Source organism: Clinocottus analis, unplaced genomic scaffold, assembly GCF_023055335.1.
Source record: "Clinocottus analis isolate CAN_PGR_092001 unplaced genomic scaffold, fCliAna1.0.p SCAF_12, whole genome shotgun sequence".
Taxonomy (NCBI): domain Eukaryota; kingdom Metazoa; phylum Chordata; class Actinopteri; order Perciformes; family Cottidae; genus Clinocottus; species Clinocottus analis.
Genome location: NW_027175843.1, coordinates 13,157,840 through 13,185,450, shown reverse-complemented (window position 1 = coordinate 13,185,450; position 27,611 = coordinate 13,157,840). Strand labels below are relative to the sequence as shown.

The 27,611-nt window shown below is 42.1% G+C and overlaps 1 protein-coding gene across 1 annotated transcript; it reads right to left on the bottom strand.

The window, feature by feature from the left end:
* Window positions 1–1,181: 1,181 nt before the first annotated feature.
* On the bottom strand, window positions 1,182–16,927 carry LOC137783371 (matrix-remodeling-associated protein 5-like). Its single transcript, XM_068573262.1, has 11 exons — window positions 16,749–16,927; window positions 16,272–16,401; window positions 14,463–14,704; window positions 13,921–14,072; window positions 9,613–13,181; window positions 8,330–8,471; window positions 7,534–7,669; window positions 5,979–7,157; window positions 5,626–5,833; window positions 4,720–4,941; window positions 1,182–4,570 (listed from the first exon to the last, which is right to left on the bottom strand). The coding sequence occupies exons 1-11, from the start codon at window positions 16,925–16,927 to the stop codon at window positions 2,438–2,440; spliced, it is 8,292 nt and encodes a 2,763-aa protein (XP_068429363.1). The 3' UTR covers window positions 1,182–2,437.
* Between the last annotated feature and the right edge of the window lie 10,684 nt (window positions 16,928–27,611).

Sequence of the window (27,611 nt, the reverse complement as noted above, 5' to 3'; positions counted from 1 at the left end):
AGAGAAGGAAAAGTGAAATAGATGCCAAATAAAAAGCCCACGTGACGCTCTTTATTATAGTTAAATGTTTGTAAGTTTGCAATACAAAAGAGGATTGGAAATAATATATTTTCTCACAAGGGATCCCCGACTTGGAACCATAAAACCGGTGTGCCACAATGGATGGTAATGCTCCAACACTGTAAAAGAAGTAATTCAAAACATGAAAGGCCTTAGCACAGAACAACCGGCCTGTTGAGCACAACAGCTCTACTGTTACTGCAATATTTTCCCACTATAAACTCATACTAAACTAAAACGCCTCAATGAATGGGCGGTGCGTTGCAATCATTTTCATCAGTCCTGCCTTTGATCTGTAAACAACTTTACATCAATAAACTCTGCATTCTTTTGTTTGTTTGTTCGGTAATCATTTGAGGAGTGCTTAATCAACCAAGTGACAGCTTTTTGCCTCAAGAGCTGAGGATAGTGATGGGCTGTGTTGCAAGTGTGCTTGCTAATACTTATTAGACATGTATGAGCAGTGAACTGTAATAATGCACCATTTTTGGGAGTGGTATGACAGGTAAAAACATCAGAGTAAATGATACGCAGTGTTTACCAAAGGAAGTCCAGCTAAATATCAGTGTGGCGCTGTCAATCCAAATCATCAGAAAAATCTGTTTATTGCCAACACACCGAGGGTTTGTCGCTGAGTGAGCCGTCAGCAAAAACGTCAAGCTACGCACACTGTCAACCACAACTTTTCACCAGCTGTGAACTGCTTCCATGTGTCAAACAGTGTCAATCAACAACATACAGCACTACAGACTCAGAACTCAGTCAGTATTAGTATTGAGTGGAATCAGAATACACACTATAAACAGCACTTGGCAGATGTGAGCTCAGGGTGGTGCTTGGAGGTGCTCTGCAGGCTGCTGTGAGTTTTATTGCATTTCCCAGGGAGAGCAATATGATGTCAATATGATGTCATCAACATGTGTGTCATCTATAGTTAAGACCCTGTTTCCTGGTTGGACAGCTGAGCTGGGGATGAGGAGTTTTTGTTCTCATAATAAACTCAGGGAAACGTTTCCTTCCTCGCTGTTGCACTCAGACTAGGTGTTTTCTTTTCTCACTCGGACTCGACCCGCACTCACACAAGAACTCACTCTGTCGTTTTAGTTATTTGATCCATTTTTATTTATAAAATGAAGCTGTGACACATCATTAATAACATTTAACAATTTCTCCTTTTGTGACAAAACACTGGCGTTTTACAACAGAGTCTTTACAAGACAAATAATTTAAGGACAAAATGAAAACTTCCAAGAGGAGAGAAAACATGCTAACTATGAGCTGCTGGCCTTGTGCACACACTTAGGGCAGGCTCCATGCGTACATTTTTACAAGCTTTAATATCTAAATAATCACAAAGATCACTCTTCAAAGAACTGACTGTTGTGTTAAACATGCATGCTTTGTAGTGTATATCATGCTGCCACAGTAATGCTGTGAGAATGTGGGATACACTTAATTTTTGAAGAACAATATTTGCCAGTTTTAAAACTCACAAATAAGTCCAGAGAATAGTTGGGTTCCAAATGTCCTGGAGAAGTTGGTGTTTGGCTGGTTTGTAAAGTCTGTCACACTTTAAATGTAACCGTTAGGCAGTATAATGCAAACAAGCCTGCCAATATATGTTACTGTTTCGAGAATGTAGTTCATAAATTGAAACTAAAACATTGTTTTAATAGTAAATATGGTAAATATCAAGCTGACATTTTAAAGCCAAGGTATATTTTTGGTGAATGAGGATCCAATTTGTAACATTTGAAAAAAAAAATCCAATATTGAGTAAATATACACCAAGACTAAACAGGATTATATTATTTTTTCCCTAGACATTTGTGAAGAGCAAACACCCTCCTAAAGTGATGCTGTCTTGTGTCTACAATGTTTAGTTACCAACCCAGTATAATACTGTATGATGTACTGTAGTTCAGTGTTAGTGGATGAATGTGTAAAGTAATGAAATAAAGCAATCTGGTAAAGTAAAGCATGTTTGTCTTTCAGCTTCAGCAACACATTTTTCCTTTTGGTTCAGCAATACCAACGTTTAAATAAACAAAGCACAACAAAAAGTGTACCTCCAGCTACATGAAACAACCCTCCTCAAACACACATTATTTGTTAATGCAGACAGACATACATGACACTGAGAAAATCTCGCAATTCTTGATATGAAAACAATACAGTATTGAAAACAAAGTCACACATTACAAATACGTACATGAGACATACCAGTTTATAAGTAGTATCTTTTCTGAGATTTAACAGTACCTCCTGCGCGGAGCCTTGCAGTTCCTTTGGGCATGTAGACAGCAGAAGAGTTCATTCACCAGGACAGAAGACTGGTGATGTCTCTGTGCTGCATGTTTGGGTTTTTTTCACCCGGTTATATAACGTGCAGATAGGTCGTCTGGGTGTCCACACCTATTACATTTTTGGCGGTGCATCTGTAAAATCCTGTATCCTTACTTGTCGGGTTTTGTATCACCAAGGAACCCTTTGGACTAAGGTAGCGGTTGCCATATATACGAGCTTGAGCCATCACCCTTAGCTGTGTCAGATCTGGCGTTTCCCAAGTGATCTCTGCCCGGGGTGTTGCTATCGTCTGGCACGGAAGCTCCACGGCCACCCCGGGGCGTGTGAAGGTCACGGGGGAGGGGCCCGATGTGATGCGTGGTGGGTAGGCGATGACGATGACGGGAACCGTGATGACTGAAACTGTGGAAGAGTCGACGCTTGTGGATCTGCAGGTGTAGGTGCCCCGGTCGAACACGGAGGCCTGTCGCACTGTGAGGGATCCGTCCTCTTGGACTAAGTATCTGTCCGAGTCACCGCTCTCACCCAACGACAGAACCTTGCCATTGGGCATGGTCCATGAGAGAGAGCCCTGGATGTATCCATGAGTGTGCGAAGCAGAGCAAGGCAGGCGAAGGGTCTCTCCATTAATAATGCTCACTGAGGCAGCTGTTCTGGTGCTCATTGCTGGCTCTGAGACAGGGCTAGTTGAGCGGGGCGGAGGGCCAACTGGACGAGGTGCAGCGGGTAGAGACTGGGATCTGTGTTGAGGCGCTTGAGTAACTGGGATTCTTGGATAAAGCGTTTCAGGCAACACTGGCTTTGAGCTTACGGATTGAGCTGAATGCGACGAGGCTCCTGAGCGAGGCGTCTCTATTAAACGACTTTCCTGCGCAGGCCTTTCCACAGCCACTGCCCCGTGTTGAGATCTGGCCTCCTCCTGTGGCTCAACAACCTCCAGCTCCACCTGTATCCGTGTCTGTTCTCGCTCCCCTCTAACCACACATGCCAAGGTTCCTGCGTCACTCACCCGCACTCGTCGCAGCTCTAAAGAGCCGTTCCGGTGCACAATAAGTCGGCTGCTATAGTAAGGAGCTGGCAACACGCCGTTACCGGGCAGAAGCCAGGCCAGACGAGGGGGAGGAAAGCCTTGGGAGGGACATGGCAAAATAACTGTTTGGCCTTTCACCGCTCGCTGCTTCACTGTCGTTACGACACCCATAAAAGTGTTCGTAGAATTCGTCGTGCCTGTATTACTACCAGCTATACTGCTGCTACTACTGCTGCTGCTACTCCTACTAAACGCATTTGCTTTGAGTGTGCCAGTAACAGTTCCATTATTAGACACACTGCTACTGAAAACGCCAATATTTCTAGAAGTACCACTTATCCTGCCATTGTTTCTACTGGTGTTAGCTTCTTCGCCAGCCTTTCCTGGAACTACTTCATTATTATAAGTCCCAGGATTCCTTTCTACACTATCTCCTCGCACTGTGCTGGGACTGTTACCCACACCCTTAGTATTAGTCATAATGACGGGTCCGTTTCGACTCACCCCACCACTAATAACACTGCCTCCAAGTTGTGTTGGGATTCCGCTGACTGGCCTGTTCAATCCAACTCGACTATCACTCCAAATGGCCGGATTAAAGCCGCTGGTTGCTTTGCTAGTGCCAGCGTTTGGAACAATGTTTCTTATTCTGCCATTATGACCACTATGGCCATTGCTGCTGCTGTTATTGCTGCCAAGCTTACTTGAGTTTGCATTGGTAACTCTATACTGGTTTAGCCCTGCATTATTAATGCTGTCCCCTGATCTACTGTAAGGACCACTGTCAGGCTCATTGCTATTACCCCAACCTCTTCCTCCGACCCGGCTACTCAGTCCATAGTTAGGAGCCTCTACCTCCAAGCCCACCACCATGCTCCTGTCCCCGGCTGGGCTGCTTGCTCGACATGTATAATTTCCCGCGTCGATCTTTTGAGCCCGACGAACCTCCAGAGTTCCATCTGAAAGGGCCACAACCCGCTCAGAATTAAAAACAGATCCCAAACTTAGTGGGACGACATACCCTGATGGGGAAAACCATGTCACTGTTGGAGCGGAAACTCCTGTAGCCCGGCAGCGAATTTTGGCTGTTAGCCCCTGATGTACTTTGATGACATGGTGGCTTATGTCTTTACTGAAGTGTGGTGGAGTTGTCATCATGACCTTCACTTTGACCTGAAAAAATTGAATTTGTATGAAGAATTCAATTAATTTGTACTTTTGTAAATCAAAAAGGAACATTTTACTATGGAATAATATCCTAACATTTTGATTAAATTTAGTATTAAATATAAACCTTCAGTAATAAAATAAATGAAGATTACCTTCATGGTGTCTTGACCTCCTTGATTCTCGGCATAACATGTGTAGTCTCCCTCCTCTCCCATACTCACTGCAGGAACCAGTAACGTCCCATTTTCAAACACAGTTAACCTCCGAGCTCGCCCGCCTCTGTCTTCCCCCTGCAACACGCTGTTCACCATGGTTCCATCTGGTAGGCTCCAACGGACTGCCGGGTCAGGCAGTCCTGATGCCTGGCAGTCCACCTGCAAGGAACGGGATAATTATTGCTATCATTAAGAAGTTGTTGAGCTTTTATTTTGATGGAAGCTGAGCTTTTGAGAAATAATATATTCTCTTTGTAAGAAGTAGTGATGCACTGTTTAGTGCTGTTTAGGCCCTAAACAAAGAAAACTCACAGTTGAAAACAAGCTAAGCAACACACATTTATGAATATGAAGCTTATTAACTATTAAATGAAGAAAACAATTAAGGGCATTGTGGTAAGTAGAATACAACACTGTGTCCTCTTTCATCCTGCTTGACATAGTTTTCATTAAGCATTAAACATTAAAGTATCCCCTCGAGGCTACTGTTGATGATTCATAACAGAATCATGACAGGTTGTTTTTTTCTTTTTGAGTCCAAAAAATATGGAGCACCTTTTGATTAAAAAAAACAACCAAAGACAGCTTGAAGCTGTAGAAATGTTTGGCACCACGCCCAGTGATAGAAGACACCCAACACCCATCACTGTCGACACAAAAAACAAGGATCGAAAAGTTCAACTGGCTTTTAAGTTTTAGGCATTATGTGGTTCAAGTTTCTAAATGTGGTGTGTGATATATGATTGCTTATAATAATTCCTTTTTTTTTGTTTATTAAATGAACATCATTATTTGGAGGTAGACAGAGATGAAAAATGATTCCACTTGTTTTATTTAACTCACCTTCAGTGTCTTGCCCAATGACACCATCTGAGTGAGTGGCTGCTTCGGCTCGATCTTAGCAGGCTCGGTCGCCACAGAGACACGCAAGAGGCGATAATCATCTGAGACCTTGTTCCGCGCGATACAGAGGTAGTCTCCGGCATCCTTCTCTGTCACTCTCTGGACTGACAGAGTGCCATTAGCGTGCACCTTCAGACGTCGATCAAAACTATGATTTTAATTTGGACAAACACACACACAAATCATAAGTATGCACTTAAGAAATGATGCTAGCAGAATTACATATAATTGTACAACCAACACAATTTCAGTAATCTCTTTTTTTTCCTCACACAAAATCACATCCCACGTACCTAAAGTGAATGTCCACCAGTTTCCTGTTGGGAGTCCTCCAAATGATAATGGGTGATGGGTTGCCAGTTACAGAGCAGTGGAGCTGCAAATAAAAACCATATTGGACAGTAGTAATGGAGGGTGATGTGGAGACAATATGGGCCTTACTGAAAGGGGAGACGGGTGAGGGTTGCAAAGCAGCTGAGGCTCTGCCTTTGTCAGAGGAGGAAGTAATTATTGTGTTCTTCACAATGCTGGGCGACACTTTGGTGTAATTTGTAGTCACCGTGGAGGGTGGGGAGAGAGAGGAGAGTTTTGTTCTTTTAGAATTGGTGAAGTATGTGGGGGAGGCAGTGACTGTTTTATTCATTTTCGGAGATGAGTTAGTAGAATTGGGTTTGTGAGGGTAAAAAGATGGGTGAGAAGAACTGGGAGTGAGCGGCAAGGTCCTGGCTCTTTCAAAGGTCGATGCAGGGGAGATTCTATCAGAGCTGAATGGATTTGATGGGTGACCAGGGAAGGATAAAGTTCTGTCTTTATGAAGTGAAGTTGAAAGAGATTTGTTTTGTCTCCATTCTCCTTCTGCTCCCCCTTCAATTACCACCCTCACTGTTCTCTTATCGGTCCCAACAGCATTACTTGCTGTGCACTCGTACTTCCCTGTGTCCTTTGGCCCAACTCCTCGAATATGCAGTGTCCCATTGGGCAAGACAAAAAGGTTGCCGTGGAGAAACTGGGATGGGCGAACGAGAGTCCCATCTGGGATTCGCCAGCGCAGAGTTGGTGGCGGGGCACCTCGGGCAGAGCAGTGAGCATAAACAGGCCTCCCTGGAAACAAAAACAGGTGTTCCTCTCTGGGTTGCTGTATCACCGGGGGCAGTGAGGACACGTGTACACGAGCAGAGGCACTGGCAGCACCTGCTGAGTTCGAGGCCACGCAGCGGTACACTCCTCTGTCACTCGGTAAAGTTACTGAGATGTGGAGGGTTCCATTTTTGTCCATAGTGATGCGACTGGTGGAGGGAGCAGTGGAGGTTACGACCGAACGATCAGGAAGAACCCAAGACAGCAGGGGGCTGGGAACCCCATCCGCCCGGCACTCCAAGTGCACTTCTCCACCCTGATGAATGGTAGCTTCTCTGTAGCTGGCCAGCTGCATCCGAGGGGGGCGTGTCCATACTTCCAGGGTGGATAGCAATCTATCATGAAAGAGAAAGCACACACAAACCCAATATATGAACACATGAACACATTTCAAATACACATGGAATGAAAACAAACCATGAATGTCTTGAATGACACATTTAGGGAACACCCAAAGGCATGCATACACAATTCAAACATGAATCAAGTTAACATATTGGGATCGGCATTTCAAACAAAGTCATAGATGTAGAGTGATTTGCATATGACTTCTAATAGGTCTGCTCGCATTCATAATGCATGCATGATACTCAGTAATTGAATTGCAGTTTGCCATAGGCCCGGGTAATTAGTAGGAAAAATGTTTCTTTCCCTGGAAATTATAACTAAATTATATATGTTGCTTTAATATTCTGGTATCAGTAACCTCACCTGTCGCGACCAATAAAGCTGTGTGCACTGCAGATATACGTGCCCCTGTCCTGCAGCTGAACATTCTGGATAACAAGGGTGCCATTTGGCAAGACCTCAAAACGTTGAGCCCTCGAGTGGATTGACATCACCGCTCCTGAGAGAGAGAGAGACAGTCAGACAGACAGACAGCAAGAGAGAGCAGGGAGGAGACAGAGTGGGAAAACAGAGAGAAATTGGGGAAGAAAGTTAGACAATGAGTAAGAGACAGAGGAAAGGAGGATCAGGGACATGCCGAGTGGCACAGCGTGTAATAAACCCAGTGATGCAGTGCACAAAATGTTCCATTACTTCCTTGCAATATGTCTTTCCCACATGGCAAGCAGAAGAAAAGCTTATTGTGTGCAAGCCAGTGCGTAATGCTGGGTGTTAATGGGTTATTCCATCAGTGTAAAATGTGTTCATATTCATTTAGTTATAGTACATACTAAAGCTGAGGCTGATTTTCCTTTCACATCTATGACCTCAGGATGTAAATACAAACCTTTACTTATTCTGTCTTTAAAAAGGTGGAGTATGTACTTTTCCAGATTATATATTAACATATATGATTAAGCATTTCTGTTTCCCAGCGGACTTGAAAATATAAAAAAATTTCCGAGAGCAGGTTTACTAAGTAAACTGGAAAACTTTGTTGACTTTTTACATCAATACCTGACCAGATTTGATAGGCCTCTATTAAACACTAATGAATTTATGGATGTTTTGTTCCAAAGATGTGTGTATGTTGAAAAGAATGATGGTGCACTGTGTGTACCTGTGGCAACCTTCGTCCATGTGATGGAGGGCTTCGGCTCTCCTTGAGCTTCACAAGCCAGCCTGGCAGTGCTCTCTGCTGGGAACGATGCTGTCCTGACGTGTGGGTCTGAAATCCTTGGTCTGGATCGCACTACTGGGGCCTATGAAAACAATTTAAGAAAGAGATTATAGTGGCATAGTAATGGATACTATAATGTATTCATCTAATTTTAACAGCAATGGAAACCAAATTATAAATAACTATGTAATGTAATCAATAGATAATTTGGCCAAGTGCTGACTGTATGAATCAATTTCAATGAACAATACCAAACAAAAACCACAGATGAATCAAAACCTAGTTCCGGGGGTAAGGATGAAGACCATTATTCATCAGTACTAAAAGCTTTATTCCAAAAGATTATTGAACTTCAAAACAGAGAGTAAAATGAATATGTAAACTATTCAGTAAAACCTTTTGAATACATTTTTAAAACTTTTATACCATTTCTTTTCAAACAGTAATGTTTTTTAAGCATTGTTCCGGTTCCTCACAAATACAATAAAGCAATACTGTAATCTCAGATTACGAATCGTTTGGGCTGTACCCAGTAATTTGGTCTGTTGAGGCTTGTCAAAAGAGATCTGGAAATGATTTAACATTTGAGTATCTCCAATCCCTTGGGATTATGGTCTCTAAACACATAATGTTGCTGATTATGGAACATGTGTTTTTCATCTCTTCTTTAGATCTGGCAGGGACTCTGGTAGAGCTCGGGAAAACCCATGAAATTGAAGAATTGTCATAAACATCCTTTCGGTTAAATAGCGGGTCATGTGGATAAAGATTAGACTATTTTCAGATCTATTGTGCATTTATATTTTGCCCGAGGGCTTGCACAATTGAGTGTAGTTGTTGTGGGTGCGTGTGCGCATGTGCGTGTGTGTGTGTTGAAGTGCATGCGTATGTATGTGTTATTTTTTTCTGGACCAACACTCACTTAGAAAATTATTGTTAATTTGAGTTCCACTTAGCTAACAAAGAAAATATCTTTATATAATGTATATGAACTGCAAATTACATTTAAGAGTGCACTTAAAAAATTACTGATTGGATGAATGACTGAAAGCAAGGAGCAGAAAAATGGGAAAACATTACAGAAATGAGCAATTCAATTTTAACAAATAAGAATAAATCATCGCCCTGGCTTTTACTCTTGATACAATCTATGTGTTTTTTTTAAAGATCTATTTTGGGTAAAATAATCCAATAGAGTGTTATAGAAATTGATATGTACTCACCACAGGGGCGGCGGGGAGCGGAGGTGAGGGGAGCCGGCTGCTGTGTGAATCAGGAATGGAATTGGCCGCAGGGTTCTTCCCCTCAGTAGAAGGTCGACTTTGGTTTACAACCCCAGAAACCGGCCTCCTTTTGGGATCAACAGAGACAACGCTCGGCCTCTCTTTGGATGATGCAGTGCGACTTGTTGTTGTCAGTATTGTTGTTGTCGTAGTAGTTGGTGATGAACTTGGTATAGCTGCCCTTGCAGTAGTTGGAGAAGATTTGGCAAGTGTAGTCCTACTTGTAGGATAAGTAGTTTTTGTAGTCGTCATAGTAGTGGAAGTTGGGTTACGAGTTGTGGGAATAGATGTGAATGAGATTGTAGTACTCGTAGCGGTAGTAGTAGTACTAGTAGTAGTTGTAAAGGAAGTAGTAGAAGAGATAATTGAGGAAGTAGTAGTGGAAGTGGGAGTAATAGATGTAACAAAAGGAGTGTTGGTAGTAGTAGCAGTAGTAGAGATAGGAGTAACTGTAGTACTTTTAGTAGTGCTGGGTGTTGGGATAATAATGGCAGATGTAGTATGCATGATGGGAGTTGTAGTCTTAGGAATACTCATAGTTGTTGTGGGAAATATGTGGTTACTAGCTACTGTAGTAGGAAATACATTTGTTGTACTTCCATCATAACTAGTAGCATATGGTCTCTTGAGAGTAATAGGAGGGGTTGTTGGGATGGTTGCAGTCGTTGTGCTGGGGACTGTAGAGGAAATAATAGAGGAATAAGTAGGTAGGAGAGAGGAGGAGGAGTGGGATTCATATGGTACAACCAATAAATTCATCCCCAGCTCTTCTCTGTGTTTGCTTGGGGGTCTATCAATATGTTTGCCTAAGGCTGTGTGGGTTTCTGTGTGTCTCTGTATGGTCTGTGTATGTGTGTGTGGCTCAAGTGTCTGTGCGATTGCAGTATCCGAGTGAGTGGGTTCTGTTGTCAGTGTGTTGAAGAGTGTGGACCCTGCATTGTCTGGGATCTTGGCTGAGTGAGTCACCATGTCTATATGTATCTTTGTGTGAGAGGGGGGTAATGATGTTCGAGCGGAGGAAGATGGAGTCAATGAGGGGGAGGCAGATTTTGAAGTGGCAATATCATGAGTGTTAGACACAGGGGGAGATGGAAGATGCAGTGCCACATCATTTGGAGCAGTCCAAATATGGTCACTCCGTGTCACCATAATAGCTGGAGTTGCGGACGGCATATTAATTTGATCTGTGCTTATGGCAGGTGTCGCAGCTTGTGAACTTGGGTTTGTAGGGTCAGGGAGAGGTTGGGGTGGGGTTAAAGGGCGCCCCCTGGGCCTGTTGATGATTCGTCTTTGCTGTCCAATTCTCCTGCGAGAATTCCAAGGCTTTTGAGGCTGAGAGTTTGGTACCAAATTAGGGAAGAGTCCTTGTCGGGGCCTTTGAGGCTTGGTCTTAGATGGGTTGGTGTTTGCTTCTGGCTCACCTCCTTCACCAGCGACAATTTCATTTGTTCCTGAGATTGGCTTAGATGTGATTGGTTCTTTCTCTGTTCCTGGGTTTGTCACTGTCTCTGTCTGTGGAGAAGCTTTCTCTGTCTCTTCCTCTGTCTTGTTCTCACTATCTGTCTGTGTTTCTGTTGCCGCCTCTGTGCCTTTATTTATCTCTGTCTCTGTTTCAGCGTCTGTATTTATCTCTGTGTGTGTTTGTATTTCTGTTTGAACAGGTTGATTGTGCTGTGAGCCTTCCTCTTGTAGATCAGTGTCTACAACAGATGACCCTTCAGTTTCCGCTTCCCCATCAACTACCTCCACTCTACCTCTTTCTTTATGATGTCCCTCATGTCCTCCTGTGTCTCCACCTTTGCCTCCTCCCTGTGGTTCAGCTTTGGGCTTTCCTGCATCGATGGACTCGCTGTTATTAGTGGGAACAGTCTTTTGTCGTATCTTAGCAAGGAGGTCAGCCCACTTTTGAGGGTCTATTCTCTGTTTGTTTGTGGTAACTCTATGTCGGTTCTCAAAGCGGTTTCTTCTCTGGTCATTGGATAATAAAGGCCCTCCTCTTCTCAGGGGGCCTTCCCTCCTTAAACCAGGTCTTCTAGGTTTTCCGATGGGATAACGTCTGTTTGGGGGAGGTTGGAGAGGTCTTGTTTGATTCCTATTGCCAAAAATCGTTCTATCTTCTTCCTCCTTGTCATCCCCTGATCCTTCGTCTACTAGTAGTGGAGCACGTATCTTGGTTGACCTGCCAGCGGCTGACTGTGGCCCTGTGGGAAATGAAGTCCGAAGTGGAGGGAGGTGTTGTGAGTTTAACTCCAGCTGCATGGAAAGACAGTCACTACCGTACTGGTTAACAGCAATGCAGCGGTAATGACCAGCATCCCTCTGAGTCGGGTTAAGAAGAGACAGACTTCCATTTGATTGTATAGTGAGCCCACCTGACTCAACAAATCCCTGCCTTACTATGTTTCCATCTGGTAACACCCAACTCATATGAGATGCTGGTGAACCAGATGCATTGCAGGACAGACTGATGGGCTCCCCAATGTCTACGATTACAGGAGGTCCCACTTTCTCACCTGAAGGTGGTACAGAGGACTCCTCCACTGCCAGGCGCAGGGAGACAACATCTACATCCCTGCCTGCCCTGGCTATGCAGTGGTAAATCCCTGAATCTGAGAGCTGCACTTTATGTAGACGTAATCCAGAGTTTGAAGCCTGGAGCCTACCATCTAGACTCCTGGAGGGGGAGATGAGCATGGATCCATCTGGGAAAATCCACTGTACTTTGGGGTTACCAGAACTTAAAAGAGAGCATGATAAATCCACCTTACTGCCTGCTACTGCCGCCAGGGCTGTAGTGGTGTGATTAGTTAAAATAAGCACCCATGGGTGAGAGGGAGGGGCGGACGCGGAGGGACGAGAAGCAGGGTCCGGATGAGCGGCGACTCTTGTTGAGTATACAAGTTGGATTTTGTGTCTGTTTGACTGAGCTCTGTTTAGCTGAATGCTAATGGATGGCTGGAGCAGCCACCGTGGACTGACTTTAACGGAACCTTCGACTCCAGTGTGATAATATCCATCCGTCTCTGCTGCCTGCTTGTAGCGATAGGCCAATGTTGGAGTTTTACTCAGCATGATCCCCCTCTCCAGGCGAACCGCATTCTCACTGTAGTAAGCAAGAATCCTCCAAAGATTTTCATAGCTCTGTCTCTCCACGGGGCACTCCAGGGAGAGGGACAGAGCAAGGGGGAGAGGAGAAGAGGAGGAAAGAGAGAGATCTGGAGGCGGAACAATATCCTGGAACTCAGAAGAGTGAGTGACGTTGCATCCCAGATCGACACTGTTCCCCTGTTGATCCGACAGACTCAGAGAGGCAGTGCCTAAAGGCTCTCGTAAGGATTCACTTGATTGGATTTCACTAAGTTCTGTCTCCAAAGGTGTATCTTTTCCTGGGGTGGCAATAACAGGTGAGGTGCACGATAGGTCAGTCTGGTCAAGCAAGCCCTGACCTTGAAGGGAATTGGGCGAAGCACAGATTGGACACTGAGGGCCACTGGAACATTTCATTAAGCCTAATTGAAAGAGAGAAGCAGAGGAAATGATGTCAAGAATCCTTACCATCTCTGGCATATCAACTGTGTATAATAGCATCGCAACCAAAGAAGCATATTAGTGCATATTTAAGCTATCTGAACTCATTAGGGCTGTCATATATTAGTCATGCCAGTTCATCTTAAGCATCTATTACCCTCTATATCTTTTACTAATTCAGTATGGTTACTTTATCTACTCATGAATCAGAAAAAATGCATCACTTCATTATTACACAGCAATCATTAGCCTATATTTAATTTCTCTGCACACATCAATGCTGTCATCATAGATTAGTCTTGGCAGGTTGAATCTGGCATATCAATGAGACGCATTTCATGGTCCAGCACTCTTTTACATCTCAATAACAGTCACAAGACCCACTGGAAGAGATAGAGAAAATGAAGGAAAACAGAGAAGAGTGTGTGATAAAAAGCAGGTGTAGAGATGTCAGCGATCTCAAGATAACAAAACAGATATGTTTTGAAGTTCCTTTTTTTCTATTATCTGCATGAATCTGACATGGTATATTACAGTATTTAGACTGCTCATTGATCGGAGTTATCAACAAATCAGTCTTCAGTCTCTCCATCCATTCCCAATGCTACTTCTTACCTTAACGTCTAATCTATGTACAACCAATGGCCTCCATAACACGTGTGCGCACATGGGAGACAAACCCACAAGTGAAACAAATAATATTTCAGATGTGACAGTCACCTGGATGAGCCAGACTCCAAGTGAGAAACCAGGTCATCCTGCAGTCACAACTCCACGGATTAGCCTGCAGCGCAAGAGTCTCCAACAGAGGTGCTGTCGCTAAGGTCTCTCTGGGCAGAGTGGTTAGACTGTTGTTGGACAGGTCCAGATGTCTAGAGGAGGGGAAAACAGAGCAAAGAAAAGAGTGAGGTGACAAAGGGGATGGTGGAACACCGAGTTTCGAAGTCATAGGGGTAAAAAGAATAGGAGAATAAAAGAATAGCAGTGGGCAGTGAGAGGTGACAGGTAAGAATTTAATTTATCATTTATTATAATTTCCATCATCATGTTCAGACCTACATTATTCCTGCAGTATTTATATGTGAATCTAAAAAAGGGTAAAGAGACATGCTGTAGCTTTAGTGTTAGAAGTGTATTTATCTAAATACCAATTACTGGCAATAGAAGTGTTTTTTCATCCGGCTATTTGTTTTCTTTGAGGAGTGTTTAAATATATGATATAAATGATTAGTACTTTATATGCTTTAAGTGTTAAAGCTCACCTGAGGGTAGAAAAGTAATATGTATTCAGGAGGGACAGTGTGCACAGAGTGTGAGGGTGCAGCTGATGCAGCCTGTTCCCTTGCAGACGCAGCAGCCTGAGGCTCGTCAGCTGGAGCAGGGCCCGGGGGTGGATGTGCTGGAGGAGGTTGTGATCCAAGTACAGGCGGAGCAGTGAGGTCAGGCCAGAGAAGGTCAGAGATGAAGAGATTTCTCTCAGCTTGTTATAACTCAGCTTTAGTATCTGTGGGGAGGGGGTGGAAATGGAGTGATTGGAAGCAATGAAGGATTAAAGGAGTAATCAAATAAGAGGCATCAAAGCTGACGAAGAAACAAGTCCTTTCAATAAGCTTGAGTGTGTCACTGGACATCGCTGGCTTGTATATGTAATTTATGACAAATTATGTCAGGGGAATTGGGATGAGGCTGTGGAAAACTCTGTGAAAGCAATAATGACTGAATGCTGTCTGGTATAACACAGAGAACAATTTTGCAGTGACTGTGAGTGAAACTGGGGCTCGTATACCAGAGGGAGTAGGTGCAGCAGAGTGGACAGGTGAGTGTGATTGAGCTGACGAGCTGTGACCAACAGGTGTACAGAATAAGCTGATGAGGTGGGTGTGACAAACAGGTGCACTAAATTAACGGATTAGGCGCGTGAGAGACAGTGCAGCAGGAGAGACTGGAAGCTGAACTGTGACAGTTCGAGCACTGGGTAAATTTAACCCTTTATCCTCAGCAGAATACTCGAGAGGATCCATTGCTATTCTGGTCATGTGTGGAGAGCCCACCACATTTTAAGAAGGCACACCACGAAATTCACGTTGTGGAATTGTGTTTCTGTGAGGCTTATGATAAATCTGCTGTGCAGGGAGGCGACTTAGGCAGACTTTGGCAGAGTTCCAGCTGCTAACAGATCTAAAATGTGAAGATGTCAGCATATGGAAATCTCGATCCTATTATCCCACAATGGCAAATACATCAGCATCTGCCTGTGAGATGATGGGACAAATCGCTTGTTGAGTAATATCGCTTCCTCACAGACTGCAAACGCTGTCCTTAGGATGCTGCAAAAATGCCCACCGTGTTTCCTGTTACTAAGCAGTGAAAAGAATGACGACACATACATTAAGCATTAGTTGTTCAGACATTAGAAAAATGTGCTTAATAATTTTAACAGTCATTCAAATTGTTATGTTAATTTGCATACTGTTTTCCCAGATTAAATATAACAGTATGACTGCAAGATTTAACCATATCTATAAATGTAGGGACCTCTTAATTGCTCTATTTGAACAAATGCAATAAACCTTGATTAACCCTGCATTATTCATGGTGCTAAAAACTTGGTTCCGTCAAACGATTAATTATACTCATCTCTCTTAACGACCACACATAAAGAAAGAAAGTTTAAGCGCTGAGCTTTCTTAAACAAAGAACCTTTGAAATAGTGCAGGAGCCTCTGTGTGACACCCCTGAGGCCGTAGAGGGAATAAACTGCCCTTTATGGAGACTGAGCCCCAACTTAATTTTCATAACTAAGCACTGCAAAAAAGAGTCTCAAAGGGTCAAAGATGAAAATTTTTAGGAGACAATGATTTATTTTCCATATTACTGTCACATATTTTAGAACTTAGAATCAATAGTTTGGTTTGGCACAGAGCATTTCAGGACACTTTCAATGCTGGTTGCTAGTGAGTCCGGCACAACATGTCATCATCCACTAGTTTAGTTTTGAATAGAAATGTCTCTCTTTTCAGTATTATACTGTGCTATCGACACCTGTTGGTGTTGCTCTTCTTTCTGTTTACCTGTAATGATTTCATATCTCTGAATGCTGCATCCGGGAGATGGTGGAGGTCATTGCTGTGGAGCATCAGAAGCTCCACCTTCCTTAACCCAGCCAGAGAACTGTCATGGATCCTGCTGATGCTGTTGAACCTACGGGGCACAGAAACGATATCATCAACCTGAGAGGTCAGTAAGTCAACAAATACCATATTAGCACATTGATTATTAAGTAAAGGAAGTAAAGTGTATTTAAATTGCACTTATCACAGGCAAAGGTGACAAAGTGCTGTACAGGAGCAAAAACATTACAACAGGGAAGAAAGCAAATTAAAATATCCAACAAAAACAGATTAAAAAGTAGGGCATAGAACATGTATTTGATGAAACACCCGTGTAGTTCAGCTTGCACTCTGAGACTGTTTGCAAGGTAAATTAAAGCACTTTATTATTGCATGTACATGAATCGTTTGTGAAAGTGCTCACATGCATTCCCTTACCCTAAATTTATGCGGCGTGTGTGCAGAGGCAAGCCGGAAGGTACGGTGAGCAAGGAGCGAAATGTACAGTGGACCTCGTTGGCCTGGTAACAGTTGCAGCTCCTGGGACAGGCCTGCCCCCTCTGCACTGCCAGTGTCAGCACCAGGAGAGTCAGCGTCACACACACACTCCAGTACATCTTCACTGCGCGAGAGGAGTAGCAACACTGGGATTATCTCTGCCAAAGAGAAAAAAAAGATCAAGACTGATGGAGGGCAACAAAGTGCACCACAGTGACATGTAAAAACCCAGATGAGAGCCTCACTCTCTCCTCCTCTCTTTCTCACTCTCCCTCACCCACACACAAGGCAAGTTATATTCAAACAGCCCAAATACCAGGGGATTTGGAATCTGTAGTCTCTCTCTCTCTCTCTCTCTCTCTCTCTCTCTCTCTCTGTGTGTGTGTGTGTCCCCCCCAACCCCCCCCCCCCCCCCCATCTAATCTTCCAAAAGCAAACACTTGCACTTAAACCATTCAAACTCATCAAACAGACTGCAATCTTTGACGGGGTTTTTCCAATTTGAAACTGAAATTAAAGTAAATTAGGCACTCTCGCAAGAAGCATCTGTGATTTATAGATTAGTGTAATGCATAGCCATGGTTGATAAGACCATACCTTTAAATCCTTCGGAGTTACTTCCCAGAAGTATTCATTTTGCCCATCAAATACTGTTTTTAATCCAACTGCACGTTTCGGAAATGCGATATGGAACGCACTACGTCCATTTACCAATAAACTCCGAGATTGTTGAAGTGACAAAGTCCCCCCAAAAAAAGTTGTCACAAAAGATGTCACGGAGGAGAGCGCGAGGAAAAAGTGAAGTCACGCTTTGTCAACTCCACACACCAAGAAAACCCTTCAGGTAACAAACACCCAACAGGTCTCCTCGTGCGTCTCATGAGAAGAAAAGTAGCGCTGGAAGCGGCAGGCTGGCTGAATGCAAACGCGTCTGGCGCTGCGTGTGCGCGCGTTTGTGTGGATGACAGCCGATGTGTGCGAGTGTGTATTTGAGCTCAGGAAAAGAGACTGGACTGAAGTGAACTTTGAGTGACGTTCCGGCTGAGGGGTTTGTCCAAGGAGGGGCTTTCTGGAAACACCGGGGTAACAAGTAATTACTCTTCTCAGATGTTTTTACGCAGCATGTAGGCCAAAGACGTGCATATCTTCCTCGCGAGATGCAGCTCATTTTACCCGCCTCAAGTGTGGCACAACGCACGTTATAACTTCTATAGCTTCTTGCTGGATTCACTATCATTTTTCTTCAAAAAATGATAGTGTTCTTACTTTTAGTGTCACTACACAAACTTAAGCTGAGTTTCCTTCTCAGATATTTTTGTGAACAGGATATATCATGTGTTAATTCATTTAACTGTTCCACTGCACTACTCTGACTACTACAAGTATTCCATGTGTGTGTATACACACAGCCAATAAAGCTGATTCTGATTTTGGTTGCATGGTTACATTTTTGCATGAAGTTAATTGTTGAAAAATGTCTTTGATAAATTGGCCCGAACCTTCTGAGTATTGTTTCTGAGAAGGTTTGGGCCAATTCTGTTTTTGTATCTTTAAGGGCTCCGGCTGTCCTTTGAATGCTCATTTGACTCCATTCAGTTTGGGGACAGTGAGACAATGAAGCCCCGACTGTTCTGTTTCAGTAAATTCCTCCAATAGCTTCAGACAGTTCTCATGAAGTGTGGGTGAGGGAAAATAAACAAGTGACTTTCTCTTTCATGTGATCTCAAATTCTCAGGCACTTCATAATGATAACACCTCCTTCTGAGAGACTGACGTGAAGAAACAACAAAAATAGACTGACGCTCTTCAGCTGTTGTCTCCTGTAAGCACATGAACCCCCCCACCAACCATCCTTTAATGGTCTGCCTTTGTATGCATATGTGCGTGTGTGTGTGCATGTTTGTGTGTGTGTGTGTGTGTGTGTGTGTGTGTTAGAGGCCCTTTCCACATGGTTTGTTTGAATAGAAGTTCTTAACATCCACATTAAGTTCCATATACATTTTGAGTATGTTGACATGGGGGCAGCCTTGCGAGAGAGCAGCAGCAGATGTCAGAATCAGGTCACCACTGAATTCTCACATCAGCTGCCTGAATAATGGATTGTGAAATGAATCTTGAATGACTGTTTATCCCCCCAGCTCCCTGTAATCCAATCTCCAGCAACCTATAACCCTTGTCACTGGAAGCACTGTTGGTGTGTGAGGGCATTACAGTTCTCTTGCTGCACTGATTCCCTGTAGTTGTGTGATAGCTGTGAAAAGCATTAGGCCCAATCCCAACTCACTTGGTTACAATAGACATCACTGTATTGGAATGTATTGGAACATAATAAATGAATCAGTGTCTGTCTGACTGGAAGGAAAGGGAGAAATCAAGACATAATGTAATATCAATGGCACTTTGAGGGAGGTGAACGACTGAATGAATGATTCGAGGAAGACAGAAGAAAGGGAAAAAGGAAACGGAATGAAAGGCTTGTTGTTGACCTAGCTTATGGACAGAGATGTGAATACTTGTATTAATTCATGAATCAATTAATCAATGAGTGAAACGCTAACTGCCTTACAGTTCAAAATCAGTTACAATACTGCGCCTGCCAGCCAACCTCTCCCACTGAGACTTTAAAAAGTACATTGGTCATCACTGCTCTCTATCTTTTGGTCCCTGGGGTTTGGTGCTATCTAGGTCAACCAATTGAGTGATGAGTCATGAATTCAGGAAGTAAACAACTCGGTGCCTAGACGAGACCAGCTTGCCAATACACAATTTCAAATCATGTGCATTATGTATTCTTTTTGATCTGGCTTTGATCTGTAAATAAACTTTCTCTGAAGTCCTGGCTAAAAAAAATAAATGCATTTTTTTAAGTTATGTTCTTCTCCCAGCTCTGTTCATCACATTATTGAACTTAAGTGCAAAATGTGTGGCTTTCTTTAGCATTGTGACTCTTTTCTCTAATTACAGTGCATTGTGTTAGAAAAGTTACTAAATAGTAGAGGGAAAAGAGGAAAGGTACACATTACAGATGGGTGTGTTCAAAGGCGATCTATGGGTACATTTACCTGAAAACCAGTGATCATTATGTAATTAATGTCAAATTTAGTTCATGAATCTAAAAGTTCACATGGTGCACCGTTTTATTACAAACACCCACTCTCTGTCATGATCATTTAAAAAACTGAAAACACAAAAGGATAAAAAACAAAGACCTTTAATTACTTTGTTCATGACCTCATGGCTACATGCAGGTTGAAGCTGTTTGCTCATGAAGTGCTGGTTAAAATCAAAAACACTGACCCATCAGACCAAGCATTCTCATTAAAATCAGCATTCTTGAATGTTCTGTTTCCTGCTGGTGTAAATGGAAAATCATGGATACATGAAATGTGAACAGCGCATTAGTTTGATGCATGTCACAAAATGTTATTTCAATTCAACTAGCTCAGTATGTAGAAATGTTACAAAAACATACACAAGTATAATTCCACCTGAATTACCTTTTATTAAGAATTCATTCGTTAATAATAATAAAAAAAAATCTTACCTTCCCAACATATTACATTTGTTTTCCTCAACGTCCAGACTTGCAATACAATAGACAGCTGCAGGAATGAGTTCCAAAACCATTTCATTTCAAAACCAGTTAGTAACGATTATCTTGCTGAAGAAAACATATATCGTACACTTATGTTTGCTACAGAGCTTATATATTCTACAATAATCCAAAATCCCCCCCCAAAAAAAGACCTTATTTGTGTCAAAGGAACCAGTGCAATGCTAACCCTCGGGGTTGGCATTCGTAAATATGGCATCTCTGCAGAACTCTATATGCGATGGTGACTAATGCTTATTGTCATATTTAGTTACTTAAAGCACTCGGACAGGTTAGGGACAGATTAGGGCGTTCAAATATTAAAAAGTCAACCGACTGGCAGCATGTTTACTTGATTTACCATTTACCCTGAAATGACAGTCAATCTTTCTTTACGAGGCAATAATTATTCTCAATGTAATCGAATGTTAATTATATTTCATAAATCAACCCTGGATAACACTGTCAAAGCCTTTTAATATTCATGTTTTTCATGACGGATAACCTTCCTGAAGTCTGACTTTGAATGAGCGCTATCTCAGAGCCTCAGGGTCACCCTGGAGCACCAGGTCCAGGACCTCGGGGTCTATTATTGATTTGAAGTTCCAGCTCTCCGTGAGGTCGAGGCTGAGAGCCTGGAGCTTAGGGAGCGATGACAGGGGTCCACTGGACTGATGGATGGATGGTCACAAGGACTTGTTCTTTTCTTTTCCAGTGTGTTAGCTTTACTCTCAGTTGGAAACAAAGTTATTAGAGATGGCGAGAGCGATGTGGTCACAGTTAATGCTAAGCTAACAGAACCTCTCATTTGTTTTTTTCTTCTGGCCTGTTTGATGGTACCAACATAATATTTAAGTCTGATAAGTTTGTTGTAAAATTGAGTTTTAGCTTGCAGTGCTGATTCTACTATTTAAAAAAGAGTGTTATTACCAGAACTAACACAGTGACCCTCAGGTGGAAGTGTGCATACTGGCAGGATGGCATTGCAGGTACAGAGAAATTGTTACCAGCACATTAAAGTCAGCAAAAATGAATCCTATAGAAGTGCCTTTTTCAGCATGACTCTCTGCCTCTATCCGAGATTTAGTATCTGGAAGACCAACAACAGCAGTTATTCATGTCAGCACATACGGATCTAAGTGCTTAAAGGAGAGCGGGATCACCCAGGAGATGCTCAGATATAGCCAACAAATCCCTGTTGTGTTTTCTTGAATGGCACACAGAGCTTGTTTGAGTAAATCCTACACATGGACAGCAGAGAAAGCCCCTGAGCGTTTGACCCTCAGGGCAGGGGAGAGAGAGGAGGAAAAAGACTGAGCAGTTTAAGAAAAATGGAGGGGAGAAGGTTAAGAGGGGGCCATCAGTGAGCTGGAGGTCTATTGTCTGCAGATGTAGCCATTATATTATCACCAAAAGGCAACAGTAAATTGCTGCTGAAAGACCACGGCAGCCCTCAGGAGGAAATATTAAAACAATTTGAATTTTCTAAACAACAGAAAACATGAGGAAAGATCTGGAAGCCAGTTGTTTTCAAGTTTTTATTACAATTGTCCTATTCAGTTGTACATTGGAGCATGTAAGTGTCAATAAAAAGGGTGAAGAGTTTGATTTCCAATGGTACCACCCATACTGAAGCAGATCAATCACAGCATTGTTGTTGCGGATAAGCAAAGAATGGCCTGTTCTAATGTTATAAATTAGACTGAAGATTCTTTCTGGTTTTGGTCTTGCTTTATGTCCCTGGAGCTTCATGCAGATGGATAGAAAGAATAGATCAAATCAAGAGAAGGCGAGAGAAAATGAGGGGAAGAGAGAAATATGGACCCATAGGGAGTTTTAAAAAGAAAAGGTGATCCAGGTCTGGTTAGAGTAAAGGAAGGAGAGAGCTGATGAAGAGCAGAAACAGAGGGGTCGGGGGGGGTGACACCTATTGAGGAAGTTAAATAGTGAGTGTGGTCAAGAGAGGTGGGTGCTGCTGTGTCCGGTATAGCCTGCGGACCTTTACGTATGCGCCCCATAATAGGGGCTTTAAATCAGCATGAAACACTAACCAATAGGAAATGTCAATAACAAAAGCCCAGGTGAGACATTCCTGTCTCTGGTTTTCTGTTGCTCCAACTGGAGTATGTGTACACATGTTTGTCCAATAAAGATTATTCTAATTTGTGCTTGTTCTCCATAACTGTTACTGCGACGACAGCTTATTAGCAGGGTTACACATGATTTCATAACACTCAGACAAACAACACAAATGACTCAATGCGGTGCTAAATTGGTCTAACGATATCCATGAATTACTTATGAAAGAACATTTGATTTCACGCTGTATATTCATGTTTCTATGCAGAGAGAGCAGATTGTTTTGTTAACAAAACCAGTTCATGTTGGATTTGTGTTTATTGTCATATCATATGACATACAAATACCATCAACCAACTATGTTGCTCATCTGTTGTATGAGGAAGATTTCTCAATCTGTGTATCAAATCTGAAGTATATTGTTTTTTGCCTTTTTTCTCTCTCTTGGGATTAATCAGTTTATTTTTTGGAAACTCTCCATCACCATTGGAGAGATGGGAGTCATCCTGCTGTGAAATACACTAAAAGTTCGACATTTTTGGGACATACGTTTATTTGCTTTCTTGCTGCGAGTTAGATGAGGAGATTGATATCACTCTCATATCAGATTAGTATACATTTTCACATCCAAATCTTGTTGATCATCTTGTTTTTGACATAGAAATGATCAAACTTGATGGTTTTTGACAAACAAAATCCTGAGGGTCCTGTTTTTGCCTTTTCTGCTGTCGCTCCTGACAGATAAGCACAGCAGCCTTATTTTATTAAATCTGGATCCTATAGGGCGAGACAACAAATGTTCCCAGTTTGTCTTGAAACAGTTAAGGCACCCCCAGTCCAAACAAGCACAGACTAAAGTGTGTCTTTTTAATTATCTTAATGCTTCGAGGTGATCTAATCTTAGCTGCAGCTATTTAGACAGTCAATTACACCAACTGGTGCAGTTCAGCGTTCAGGTCCATAAAGTCATTTGCATGGAGGTGTGAATAAGCTGTTGCGCTAACTAGCGCTAAGCTTGATGGTTTTAAGAGGTTTTCTCTGCTCCTTTGAATCATGTTTCCCGAAGTACTCATAGCCTGAAGCTAAAGTGGAAATGTAAGATTCTGAGAAGCCGTTTAGCAACGACGTTGACGTTCAAGACAGATTTGTGTTGTCTTGTCTGTCTGTCCAAAATAGCAATATTCCATTAGTTAATAAACGTGTCATTTTCATTTGCTGGAAAAGGAGAAATGTGAAACTTTATTGTGCAATCTCTCAAGTGCAGCAACAGGGTGGTTGTATGGTTTAAACCCAGGTCATCAGTCCTCTACCCAGACTCTAAAAATGTTGAATGAACTCAAATCTAAAGCCTGCACATCATAAATGACACATAATGAGTTGTAACAGCGGTAAATCCAAATGTTTAAAGTTTGTTTTTTATTTTAAACTATGTCTTAAAAGTCGTAGGTCAAAGCTTGTCCAATAAACAAAATCTGTTTTGACACACACACACAATTTAAGACTGGGCTGACACCTCTCTAAATAGGAAAGAAATGGTATTTCACAGCTTGCCACAGTAATTTAGCTGGTTTACCTAAGAGTGCTAGAAGTGGCAGCCAGCCGACCAGCCCACAGAAAGGGTTTGTAAATGCCGAGCTTGGTTAGATATGTGCACAGTGTCTCAGAACTATACTGTACTATGTCACAGAACATCATAAATAGTATAACAATGGAACATACAATGTATCAGGGATATTATACTGTTTTAGACTGCAGGGTTAATGATATAATGTGTCGTTTGGCGAAAGGGACTCTAATTTGGACTCGGGTGGTTTCTCAGTGTCACAAATGGTTTCACGAAAATAACAGGTCTTGACACAAGTTCACATTTACACAGAAACACACAACATTGAGACCTGAGACACACACTTTTCCGGCCGGGACACAGTTTATTTAAATCTTTTTATATATTCTCTCACACACAGACTTCACATGCACATCAGCATTTGCACAAAGGCACCAGAGCAGACGCATTTGCTGCCCTGCAGGTCAGACAGACAACATCTGTAATTATCTCAGTGGAAAACTCTGACTTTTGCATTAAACCTTCACACAATAATCTAGTCTGTCTTCTATAATTGCTAGTCTTGCTCAGAAATGTGTTGAAAATGCAAATTGAACTCATTTTGAATGTCGCGCAGATATAGCACATATTAGTCTCCTGACAAGGTTTATTGCATAATACAGGGCTGGCATTGCACTCACTTCCCCATAGTATTTATCTTGTACTTGTAAAGAGGCAAATGAGCTGCCGCGCTGAGGAACAACATGCATTCTGCACCATCGTCTGGTCTTTATTCTGCCTCATCTTCAGAAAATGCTCCAGCTCACCCTCTGCATCATGTAGTGCACACATTGTTTCCAAATCCCGCCATAGCTGCCATACTTCACACAAACACAATGACGCCAGAGAATGAAACAATAAACCGCACTGCGGTGTCTGTGCAGGAAGTGCTTTGAGCTAAATGCTAATGCTAGATTGGCAATGTGCCTACAATCACAGTGCTGGGATGTTCTTAGTTTTTCAGGTATTTGGTCGCAAACAATAGTACTGGACTAATTTAAATGTTGACCAGATGATAGAGCTAGATGAAAAATAAAGGGATGGCCAAAGTTGTTTTAAGTCAGCCAGAAGCAGGAATGAATTTGAGGACCAGATTTTATGGCAATCCTTTTAATAGTGGCTGAGAGATTTCACTCAAACCTCCAAATGTGGACGTCATGATGGTGCTAATGTAAAAGTCAGGTGATCACCAAAATCAGTAGGATTCATCCTCTGGGTATCGAATCAAAATGATGAGGTGAAACTATCACCATTGCCCTCCTGAGAGCCGCAGCACTAGGATGGCTCAAACAATTATGTGTTATGTCATCATCTAAATTGAACTTAGTTAGGAGACACATGAAGATATTTTGACTTTGTTTTCTAGAGCACGTTAAAGGTTTGTGAACAATTAATCAGTTTGAAACGCTGCTAGGACGTTTCTGGCATTAGGGAGCTGAAGAAGTCCACTTATTCTGTTCTGGTAGAAATATGATCCTTCATCTATTACAAGATCTGGTCCTTTCGATTAGCTCTAAGTGTGACTGAGAATTAAGGGATCTGATTAAAACCACTCTGGTGGAAATACTATCCTTCATACAAAATGATTTTTTTGTCTTTCTAATTACTTCAAGAGATTAAAACCGTTGGGTATCTTTCATTCTGGCACGAGTCACATTGAATGACACTACGGTCTAAATATATGGGTCTGTTTCTAAATACACAAAGAAATACAGATTTGTTTACACATATGGAGACATACCTGTATTTGTGTTATGTATTTAGACCCAAATGCACTTCTTCTTAGTTAAGACCCAGTTTGGGGGGATTAAAGCTGCTATAACCAATATTCTTATTCTCACAATGGGTCATTGCTGTGTTTAGACGAAAAGTGTTCCTTGTAGTGACAAACCCACAGAAAGTTATCAACTGATTCAGTTCCTTTCAGTGTTTTAGTTTCATGTTTTAGCTCATTGCTTTGATATTCTGCCTGTAAATGTCTTATCATTGCTGTTTCCAGCTGTGCGCTACCTACCGCTTAGCACCAAACGTCAAACAAACAAAGTTAGTGGAGCATTTTGCAGCTCGAGAGACAAATATCTCCCTCAAGTTGGTGGAGACCAAAAGCAAAACTAGTAGTGGACGAACAGTCCGTGGACAAACACATCTACAAATGAATGCTAAGTTTGCTCCATATCTGCAGAATGTGTGAATAAGCCACCATTAAAAAGGGATTATATTTCAGTGACGTGTTCAAAGCTGCCTCTCAAGTGGCCAAGTGCAATTAGCTTTAATAGGTTTGAGTTTTAAATATAAGGACCAACCGGGGTTTGGAGACCTCCTGGCATTGGTTTCCAGTATGATACGGTAAAGATTGATTATTTCAGTCATGGTATTCTTGGTAACTTTAATTTCACACATGGACCATGAGAAGAAACAGTGTGACAATTGACACGTAAAAGCCTTTAGTTAAAAAAAAAATGTCCTTCACATTATGCAGCTTGATAGACATCAGCAGCTTGGTAATTTTATTGTCACTGATTTCATAAAATGACCTAGATGTTCCTCAAATACAAAATAGCACAAACTATTATTCTGCTCTTTACTATGCCTTGTTTAATAAACCAATGAATACATTAATAAAGATATCATTTCCTATATAAGTAATTGAAAACAAAAAAACATATCAGCTTTTTTTTGAATGTGGTAGTTCTGCAAGTGAGATCATTGTAGGACTAACAAGTCCTCATTAAAACAGCTGCTTCTGACAACAGTAGCAGGATACGTTACCGCTATTAAACCTTGTTTATGTCCCTGCGTTCCTTCTACTCCACCCAATACCTCATTCCTTATCTCTTCTCTTTTCTGCTGCATGCATCTAGTTCACTACAGTAAAGACAGTGAGTGTGTGCGTGTGTGCGTGCGTGCGTATGTGCAAGTGTGCCTGTATGTTTGTGTAAGTGTATCTGTGTGTGTGTGTGTGTGTGTGTGTGTGTGTGTGTGTGTGTGTGTGTGTGTGTTCTTGTGTGTTCTTGTCATTGTGTCTCAGCCTCCAGATGTCAGAGGGCCTGCAGATGGTTGTCATTCCCCTCTGAGATTGGGAGAGAAGCAGAAAGAAAGAAAAGATGAACAAAGTATGTGACAAACACAAGAAGAGAGAGAGAGAGAGAGAGAGAGAGAGAGAGAGAGAGAGAGAGAGAGAGAGAGAGAGAGAGAGAGAGAGAGAGAGAGAGAGAGAGAGAGAGCAATAAAAGACATTAAAGAGTCAGTGGCATTATTTCTAACACTCCACTGCTTGAGGGGACGTTCTGTACAAGCAAACTGATCGAGTGAAAACACGTCAGAATCTTGTTCTTTACACTTTCAAGCTTGCTGCTCACAGGCAGAACTTACAATTATATTTCTACTGAAGTCACACATTCATTATTTACACATGTGCACTTATTTTCCACTTTGTAAAAAATCAAATAAAATGATGCAAACAACATAATAAATAAAGAGAAAAACAAGTGAAAGCAAAGTAAAAGTTTTTGACAGATAATCATTATTT